A 10701-nucleotide genomic window follows, 5' to 3' on the forward strand; every position below is an offset into this window, starting at 1 on the left:
GTACCACATCAGGTCGAAGATGAAATACACCCAACCATAAATCTGACATTAATCAGCTGATTCTAATTATATACACAAACTCATTCCAGTGGTTTCTGAAGAGACTGAAATGACTTGCGCAGTAAGTAATAGTAGTAGTAATAGGTAAAATTGTTTCCTGGTCACATGATGACACGCACCATGCCGTCTTTCTCCAAGTTACATTGTTACATATTCAGTGGATCAGAACCTTTTTAAATCCAACTGATTGTTCACGAAACTAATCGGCAGACTAATCACTACAAAAAGTGGGAAACACGTACACCCTGTAACCTGGAAACACAACGAGACACGCACAGTGAAAACAGCCTCGTTCCTTCGGCGACCTGCTGCTGCTATGAGGACATCAACGCCTGTTTGGGTTTCTCTGTTACAGTAGGCAATCCGTACGGCTGTACCGACGAGAGACGAAGATTCTGAGAGATAAGCCGTGAGCACACTCGTCTAATCTGATAAAGTGTCAGCACCAAATCCTGTCCCTCCAACTCTAGTGGTTTCTAAACCCGGAGAGACTCGCAGATATAAGTTTAAAGATAAGAGTTGTAAACACGCCGATCAAATCCAAAAATCAGGGGGATTAGCACTTAATGCAGTAATATTTGCAGGATATTTGATTCTCGTGACGTGATGTGGAAATGATTAATAGGTTGGAGTAAATTCCCTCCTGAGTGAAAACACTCTGTACCATCGCTCCCACTCTTATCTCTGAACAGTACGCCTTTTTAGTCTGCTGCTTAACAAACAAGTTTGGTATGCACGCTGCTCTCAAACTGAAGGTCGTGCAAATGAGTGGACCTCGATAAACCACAGAGGTGTGATTGAAGAGTCACGCAGTGCGACATCCACACCACAGCTTCAGCTGAATACTCGCCGACGTTTAGATCCTTATCCAGAACAGAGAGGTCTGAAATCATCAGACGTCAAGCAGGAAATGTATGTGTGTATTATATCATTTTATTATCAATAATTCTGTAAAGGCAGTGACTAATATCCTGAAATTAATTCTGAAAAAGCAAAACAATCTAAACTGAATCACCCCCCGACCTGCCTTGTGACCCTGCAACATCCCACACTTAAGATGGGCACAAGCTCACTTTTCAATCATCCAATTAAGCAAAGATACATTTATTGTCACGTTGTAACAAAAAATTCATGGTTTGCTTACACCGACTCGAACAGTTTGTTCAAACAAACCTTTCCGAGTCCGTTCTAAACAGTCAGGCTCAATAAACACATTCCTGTGGTTTGTCTACAGAGGAGGAGGCGCGTGTCTCCTCCCGGCCTCTCCCTCGCCCTCAGAAATAATTGCCTGTGCCGTGGCATGGGGCCAGAATGTTTGGACGATTTTATCAGCTTGTTTGGCCACGCCTCATCAGCATTCCTGTCCCGACTAATGAAACTACACTGTACACCCACACTGACGAGAACCCTTCCATACACATCCACCTGGAAATCCATATGCACAAGTGTATACACAGGTATAGTGTAAAAACACCACCTGCCCACAAACCTGACTGATTTCATTTTTAAAGCATAACATATGTATCATCTGGCTTCATCTATACCTTAGATTTCTTATCTTAGTCCAAATATGTGCAGTCACGTGGTTTTATTTATTGATGTTTTATACATTTGGACAAGCAAGTAACGGTTCATGTATTATTTTAGTTTCAGCGTGTCAGCCTGAAACTGGTTTTAAAAGCACAGGAGCGTTTGTTGCTCCTACAAGTTTATTTGCAACCTATAAGTCGTTTTTATTTCTGACACACACCCGGTGCAGGTCCAGTTTTTGAAAATGATGTTTGCTTTTACATCCAACCGCTATGACACCAACAGCTGCAAAGTTTCCTGCAGATCCAGATCTCCTTTTTTGGAGACTCATGTCTGCTTTGAGTGCTCAGAGACGTCCGTATGCTGTTTGCAGCTAACAGTGAATTTGCTAGACCATCATGTACAAAGTGTCCCTTCAGTTAAAGTTGTTCAAGTAATTTGAAAATCCTTTTGAATGCTTTCCCAGACCCATATCCTTAGAACTTTTACTTTGTAGAACTAGTTTACCACATTACTGTATTACTGTATACAGTCAGCCAATAAAGTTGTTCTGTATATTAGAAGACTTTGTTCCCCTTCCTTGTCCTCCGTGCCCCCCTGGTAGTGAGCCAGGTTGTGCTAGAAACCTTTACATTGCTGACTCACAGCCATCTGCAGTCTTAACTTGGAAGACCTTAGAAAACCATTCAGATCTTGGCAGGACAGTACAGGCTTTAAAAGCAAAGAGAGAACACCAGGACCTCAGTGTTATAGGCTTAACCTTTTAACCTTTTTTTTTCTTTTTCCCCATTACTACACATGCTCGCTTTGGTTAGATTATTTATAATTCAACTGTTTACTTCATTTTACATGACGTGAAGATTCCAGCAACACTTAATAAAGCTGTTCCCTATTACTTTAAGTGAAGCTGGTGAAGTTGTGCCAGAAGAATTTGTTGCTATCAATCTACGATGAGCAGGGTATATAAAAGACAAAAAAAACCAGTGACAGCGCTGAACCTTTGAAGTGTCCAATCATGTTTTATTATCCACACACCGCACAGGGGTCCACAGATAAAAGGAACAGTTATTAATATTTTTGTTTGTTTTATTCTTTGTAAATTATACCAAGGTTCAAATAATACTGATTAAATTTCATTGTTCGCCGTTTGCTCACTTTGTTCAGAAAATAAAAAGAAAACTTCTCTCGATATGAAAAGCCGGTCAGTGTTGTCCATTATATTTGTTTGGCCTCCAAAATGCGAGTGTCCCAACACCGTCTCTATTTTAGTAGGACAAGGACAGCCTGCTCTCGCCCATTATTGCCCTGGTATAATTAGCAGAAAGAGAAGCACGGCATCAGTGTTTGGACTAATGGTGAAAGGATTTAGAGGACTCAAAATGTTTCATTATGTTTCCCAATGTCACAGACATTATTTAAACCAATTCGCATAATTCGGCCATTGCAATGGAGATATTACAGAGGGTTTAGAGAGACAAAATAAAGCCGCCGTCTCCAGTAAAGTTTACCCTAAAGGTCATATCAGTGTTTTCTAGATAAAGTCCCATTCATGCATTCAGGCTGTTCAGTTAAAGAAAACTGGTCTCTCCTGAGCAGGATGTGCGTATTGGCATCAAACGTGGAACCTATGTTTCTAATAAACGAAACAATAAACGTACTTTTCCCATGGCGGGGATCTGCTTTTTATTTTGAAACTCTGACATGATTACAGAATGCTGAGTGTCATTTTTCTGGATTATACAGGCAACACCACCTGCATTTCACTTGTACTGGGACTCATAAACACACAGTCGCACACGTGTCTGTTTGGCCAAAGGCAATTAGGCTGATAACTTTCTGGCAACTCCCCACAAAAAACAACCTCCGCCTTCATCCCTCCCTCTTCTATCTTCAAATGCTTTTGTTCTGATTTCTTCAGATGGTTTATTAATCTCCTCACAGCCAACGCTCTACAAAAACCCTGCATATCACTATTTTTTTCCACTTGATACAGTCATGCTCGGTGCTTCCCTTCCATAATTTGTGCTAGCCCTCTATGATCATCCATCAACAGTGATAGCTCTATATTATGCTGCAGCTGTCAGCAGGCTTGTTTGCTCTGATAAATAACTAAAGATCACAGCGCTCTCAGATCACTGATATATCGAGTGAAGTGGATAACAGTTAATCTAATGATATCTGCTCAATAAAAACTTACAGACTAATTGACTAATCTGTGCTTTTCTCTTAAAAGCTAAATGAGATACACTTTATCTACATGAGCGTCCTAAAGGCGTGCTACAGCTAACCAGTACTGCCAGGATCAGACACATCACACTGCGCTAAGCCTATGAAAAGTGCTTTAACTATAATAAATGGTTACTATTTGAATGGTAAAAATACTTACTAGGCATACACTGGCACTTTTAAAAAAAAGACATAATCAAACCTCACTTGATTTTACAGAAGAGACTCCATCATGAGAATGGGTACGGTTCCCCCTCCTGATTCCTTTCTTTCTTTCTTTTTGCGTATTTGTCACACTTAAATGTTTCAGCTCAAACTATTTTTAATATTACACAAAGATAATAAGAGTAAATACAAAACACCTTTTTTTAAATGCTGATTTCACTTCCTAAGGGAATAAAGTTATCCAAACCTCCCTGCCCTGTGCGGGAAATAATTTCTCCCAAATCAACTGTGATTAACCACAGTTCAATTTCAGCAGCCGTGCCCGATTACTGCCACAAATGACTTAAATAGATCTCAAAAATCAACACATCGTGACACAATCTAAAGAAACGCCTGATAAACTAAGTCAGCGTCATCGCTGTGATCAGTCCGAGGCTTCACAGGAGTGGCTGGCCTGCCAACATTATTCAAAGAGCGCATCAACGACTCACCCAGAATCAGAATCAGAAACTTTATTGTCATTGTCATGAGAACAACGAAATTAAGAATGGTCCCCGATCATTGCATCATCCCTAGCAATATCAAAATATAAATAAAACAATAAAATTCAATAAATAAAATAGATAGAATACTTAAAATACTAATAAGATATAACAGTAAAACATTCACATACATTCCCACACACATGCTTCAGACCGTGCATAGATTAACACAAGAGTGGCGTGATGGACATTTTTTTGTAGTATTCAGATGTGTTATTGCAGTTGGATAACAGCTGTGTTTGAGTCTATTAGTCCTTGCTCTGATTGCCCTGTACCGTCTGCCTGAGGGCAACAGTTCGAACAGGGAGTGGCCAGGATGTGAGGTGTCTTTTATGATGTTTTGGGCCTTTTTAAAACAGTGGGCGTTGTGTAGGACTTCCAGTGTGGGGAGAGGGCAGCCAGTGATCTTTTGGGCGGTGTTAATGATCCCTTGGAGTGCTTTCCTCTGAGCCCCTGTGCAGCTAGTGTACCAGATGCATATGCAGTAAGTTAGAACACTCTCAATGTGACCCAGTAGGTCACAGAAGAACCAGAACAAGAACTGCAGGCCTCGCTTGCCTCAGTCAAGGTCAGAGTTCATGACTCAACAATAAGAAAGACTGGGCAAAACTGGAGAGTTCAAAGAGAAAACCAATGCTGACCAAAAAGAGCACCAAGGCTCGTCTCACATCTGCCAAAAAAAACATCTGGATGATCCACAAGACTTCTGGGAAAATATTCTGCGGACTGACGAGAACAAAAGATGAACTTTCTGGAAGGTTTGAGTCCCATTACATACTGCATTTCATAAAAAGAACATCAGAGCAACAGTCAAAACATGGTGGTGGTGGTGGTGTGATGGTCAGGGGCTGTTCTGTAGTGGTTTCAATCAGACTCAGATATTTTGGCGTGACCTCAAACTGGTCATTCATGCTGGAAAACCCTCCAAAGTAGCAGAATTACAACAATTCTGTAAAGAACAGTGGACCAGAACTCCTCCAAAACAATGTGAAAGACTCATAAACACATAACTGTGTGTCCTCCTGCCAAGAGCGACACAACCAGTTATTAGGTTTAGGGGGGAAATTAGTTTTTCACACGGGGCAGGTGTGTTATTGTTTAAATACTGCATTTTGTATTTACTCAGATTGTTGTTGTCTATTATTAAAATTTATTTGAAGCTCAGAAACATTTAGGTGCAAAAAAAACTCAGAAATCAGGAAGTGGGCAACAAGCAGCAAACAGATCAGGCCAGAAAGAAAGGGGGGAAACTATTCACTAAACACATGATAAACAATGTATCTACACTATAGGGATAAAAGAACCAGTTCACACTTCTTAATATAAGATGTCTGTTGTTTTCAGTCCCGTTGCCACAGGTGTGTAATATCAGTCAAAAGCAGGCTCATTTAAAGAGCTCAGCAGTTCCAAGTCTGTTACTGTAACAAGTCAGTCTGTGAGTTTTCACCCCTTCCAAATATTCAACCATCAGCTGTGTTCAAACGTCATCTGGCATTATCATCAGCACCAAGTCTGTGCACCAGGAGCTTCATGAGATGGTTCACGATGACCGAGCAGCTCCTGTAATTATAACGTACGGGTTCCACACAGTGTTTTTTATCTAATGCCCTTCATTCTGTGCTTTTCTTTACTCATTTCGTGAAACTATGCATTTACAGGAAAGGTGAGAAGTGAGTCTACAATCTTAGTTTCACTGGAGACAAAGGGGAGGGATGTCCCTCCTACACTTATCTGTGTACAAGCGCCTATATTGTTTTTTCACGTATAACTCCAAGATGAGTGATATTACTCACTCTCTACTGAATATAAAATTTGTAAAATGGTTATGTTTTACAAATTACGGTTATGTTTTAAGAGGCAACCACAAGACCAATCGCAGCAACCCAGGCTTGATTCTGACCCAATGCCGTTTGCAGCGTCTCTTCCACCACTCTCCTTCTCTTCACTAAAAAAAACTAATAAAAGCCCCCAAAATAATAATAAAAACAGAATTTATGGCTTAGCATCAGTGTGGTGAACGAGTTCTAAATCCACATCCTAAAACGTGTTAACCAAGCTAAATTAGGTACTTAGTGATGCGAGACCTGCCTTATCTCTAAAAAGAGCTTTAAAGGAATTAGAAAAAGTTAGAAAAAGACCTTTAATGTGTTAGTAAATAACAGCAGTTTCATAAAAAGCAGCCATATCGAAGCCTTTTGTTTCTTCCATCCTCTCTGTGGGTTAAACTAACACGAGTTTTAATTCAGAGATAAATGTGAAACTAAAATGATCACAAACAGGAATTAAATCCTCTCAGAAGCTCACCTTAAGACTACATTTCATGAAGCCCAACTCTTTTTGAGATCGCTCAAATGCAGCGCTAATGTCTGTGCTGTGCATTAGCTCCTCTTAAGCACCACTGTGGGAACACCTAACAAAGCAGCTGATAAATAGTACTGCCAGTATCAGTTAGCTACAGTGCATGCAGAAACACAAGATAATAAAACGCTTTTAATCCAAGCAGCATACTCTCTAAGTAGAGTGAAGCAGATAGGGAGGAAGGGGAAAGAGACAGACAGAAAGCTAGCAGTCTCTGTGACATAAAAATATGATTTGCCTGGCACTGGGAGGGAGGATTAGGGACTGGACCACTGTACAACACACACATATATCCTAGATTTTTAATCCCGAAACACGCTAACAGCCAAAATTATACGGCTACAAGAGATTAGTGTTGCAGAAAAATGACTGAGTGACAACAAGAAAGTCAGAAAAACACAGAGAGAGAAAATACTTAGGAAGAAGAAAAGGAGACTACAAATTCACCATCCCCCAAGAAGCAGAACTGGAGTCTGATGTCAAAAGTTCTGAAAGGGGGGGGTTGAAAAATGAAGACAAGCAACAGGACAATTACTGTGAAAATGATTAAGAGGAAAAAGGGCTAAAACCATTTGAGAGCACAAAGTGCAGAGCGAAGGTGGAAAGAGGAGGAGAGACTGAGACTTGCTGACAAAGGTGTGGGAGACAGCGGGAAAAGGGAAAGAAAACAGAGGAAGAAGAGAAGAGCAGGCCAAAACACACAGAGCGAGCATGTTCTTAGCAAAGAATTTCATTGACACCAAACAAAGACTTTAAACACTAACAGACCAAAGCAGCAGAGCAGGGAGGCGCTCACATCGCAGCACACCTCAGATGTTCCTGCTCTAGCTTCATAGCACCGCGCTAGATCTATGCTGCAGCCTGCAGTCCACCTTCCCTGATATGTAACTGCAGCGAAGCAGACCTCAACTGCTGTGACAGGTCTGAGAAACACAGCATCCGTCCACAAGGATGATGCCTTTATAAAGCAAATAGCAGTTTTATTATTAAAACAAAGCTTCCTTTTAATAAGTCAGAGCTACTAAAAGGAGACTTGAGAGTCAGTTCTTCAGTGAACTGTTGTCTAAGATTTATTGACTCTAATTCCAGCATGATCGGCTCAGACTCGTGATAGCAGAGCTAATGGAGACACAACAACACTCGCTGCAGCAGGGATTCAAGACAGTACCACACATCACGCTTAAGAGCAAACAAACTACAGTCAAAACAGTGTAAAATGACCTTTACTGTGAAAATGAAAATAGGCCCTTTCTTTGATTTATTCAAGGCATGTAGCCGCACCAATCTTTTCTTCAGACACATTTACTTCTAGAGGTAGTCATCATCATAGCTTCCATTTTCTGAGCTGAAGATGGTGACAGTTTCTCTATCCATACCCTTCTAGTTCTAGCTGGAATGGGGGTATCTTATAAAGAAGAGCTGCATGTGAGGGAGGACGTGTTCAATGAGGAAGAACAGTTTAAACAAAAGGGAGACGACGGCGCGAGCTACGTGCACAGCAATATACAAGGTGAACAGGAGATTTATTTGAGTAAAAGATAAGAATGATAAATATGATGAAGGGGGCAAAACACACAGGAGGGTTGTGTGGTGAGGGGTAATATACGGACAGGTGGAAGCGGATTAAAAAGGAAAAAAGGTCCAGGACGCAAGAAAAACAGGACGGCATCTCTAGCACTCTCTCATATAAACCCACACACACACCTTCGGCATCTCTCCCTCAATCGCAGCTGAGACGATCCATCCATATGACTGCTGTGCCTTTTGAATAATGGACCCAATATGAAGCAAGTCACTGAGAAGATTTGGCTGTGTGATGGGGGTCATGGGGTTCCTGCCCTGAGAGCAGCGCCGGGAATCAACAGCAGTCATAAAGGAATCACAAGACGGAGTCATTTGCATTTTACACTCACAACTAAATTGGAAATGACTCGCGCCTGCTCCTGTCTGGACCATCACAATTCATATCAGATATGCTTTTAATTTTTTATGCAGCAATTATGGAAAACCGGACCTCCATGGCTTTGTCTAATTTCCCAAGACTTTTAGATGTGAAAATCATATGGTCCTTTCATGATATAAAAATGACTGAGCTCTCGATTATTCTTTCATGACTTCAGGGGGAAAACCTCAAATGTTATGAAAGTGCTGTTTCATAAAAACTTATCTGTCTCGGAGTTCATGAAAATCTTAACACATTATTACAGAACTACTTCTTACAATAAATAATGGAGCTAACTGACAGCTCAAGGGTGAGATGGACTCGGAGAGAGATAAGGCTGCATTTGTTCATGCTTTTTGTTCATTTTTCCCAAGCAGAGCGCTCGCTCTATGGGGTATCACTGACAAAAACATATTTTTCTGCAGCTGCGATTTTTGCCACAGTTACAGTATAAAGATGTGCTGCGTTTAATGTGTTGAATAAAAGAGTCACTTCTCGTGCCAAGACTGCTATCAGGCGTAATTGCAAAGACAGGTGCTTTGCAAACTTCTCTACAGTACCTGCTCCAGGAGTTTTCTGTATCTCTGCGTGGCTTGCTGGATGAGGTCCCTCACGGTCCATCCCTCCTTGCATGGCACCACCACACCTGTCTGCCCAAATGTTACTGTCACCTTCATGATGGCTGCTCTCCACCTTATCCCAGATCCGAGCCCTCTGGATGCAGATGATGAGCAATGTTCGTAACAATGCAGGAAGGCCTCCCGGAAAGACTTGACAAGAAGGCAAGGATGTCATCAAATACCAAAAATGTAAAAACACAGTACTGGCTGTAGGTGGCTTGAACACAGCTGCATCCAAATAAAAGTTAGATTTCTAAAACCCAAACTGCTTTCCAGAACTCTCCACGGGCATTAGAGTCATTTTGTGATCTCAGTACATCCAGCCGCCTTCACATGCAAAGGTAACCATGGCTGTCGCTCCTCTTCTCGTCTCCTCAAGCATAGCTAAGGATACCACTCAGCAGGTCTGAACACAGCTTCCTGAAGCGTTAAACTACTGCACTGTTTGCGTGATGGAGCTGAGCGGTGTGTCCTGTCATGCCTCACGGCGGCTTAACTGTAGTTAACTTGTAATAAAGTTAGCTGTGTATCAGCTAGCTGCACTAGCCCCGGCTATGATAACAAACCCGGGGTGGACGCTTTCAGTCTGTCACAGCTCTCCGATCTCCACACGCTTCCTCCACTATCACAGATGCCGTGTTTCTACGTGTTTTACCAGTCAGACAAAAGTTTATCCAAACTTTCACATAACAGCTAGCCGAAGCTGGCTCCTTCGCTAGCTAACGTTAGCAACCTTAGCTGAACTTTGGAGGGAGGGATGCAGTCGGTCGGGCATCATTCCACAAGTTTTCCCTCTCCCAACTTTCCTTTTTTCCAAGCCGTCACTTGCATCCACTACATCCCGGACAGGCACGATAAGAAGAAGGGAACGCAGTTTTGATATTCGGCGGTAAACTGGGCGTGTACTGGAGCAGGTAACGGAGCAGTAAAACTATGTTTTGGAAAAGTTTTGAGATTCCTTCACTGCCGACCGCTCCTGACCAGTTCCTGACCAGCTCCTCCACCGCTTCACGCTGTTCACTTTCTTAAAGGGGAAGTGCTCCAATTAATGCTGCAGCTGGGAGTAACGCAGTAATGCAGATTCTCGGTTCTAGCCTGCAGTGTTAGGATGTTCAACTTATATTAACGAGTTAACCAGACCAGATGTTAGGGCAGCAGGCTGCTGACCTGCAGGTTTCTGCTTTCTCTGATGCTGGCGTCACTCACATTACTGCTTTTTATATGAACCCAATAATGATAACAAGAGCACACGCCTCCT

At 41.8% G+C, this 10701-nt stretch overlaps 1 protein-coding gene across 3 annotated transcripts in view; it reads right to left on the reverse strand.

Moving 5' to 3' along the window:
• LOC101471429 (partitioning defective 3 homolog B) overlaps positions 1-10455 on the reverse strand; it is a 231506-nt gene extending 221051 nt beyond the window's left edge. For all 3 annotated transcript variants that reach the window (XM_014409193.4, XM_076875376.1, XM_014409192.4), the window contains exon 1: positions 9384-10455. In XM_014409193.4, coding sequence (XP_014264679.2) covers positions 9384-9500 — 117 coding nt within the window. In that variant the 5' untranslated portion in view covers positions 9501-10455. The remainder of the gene's footprint in view (positions 1-9383) is intronic.
• Positions 10456-10701: the final 246 nt, after the last annotated feature.

The sequence above is a fragment of the Maylandia zebra genome, linkage group LG16 (genome assembly GCF_041146795.1).
Source record: "Maylandia zebra isolate NMK-2024a linkage group LG16, Mzebra_GT3a, whole genome shotgun sequence".
Classification (NCBI taxonomy): domain Eukaryota; kingdom Metazoa; phylum Chordata; class Actinopteri; order Cichliformes; family Cichlidae; genus Maylandia; species Maylandia zebra.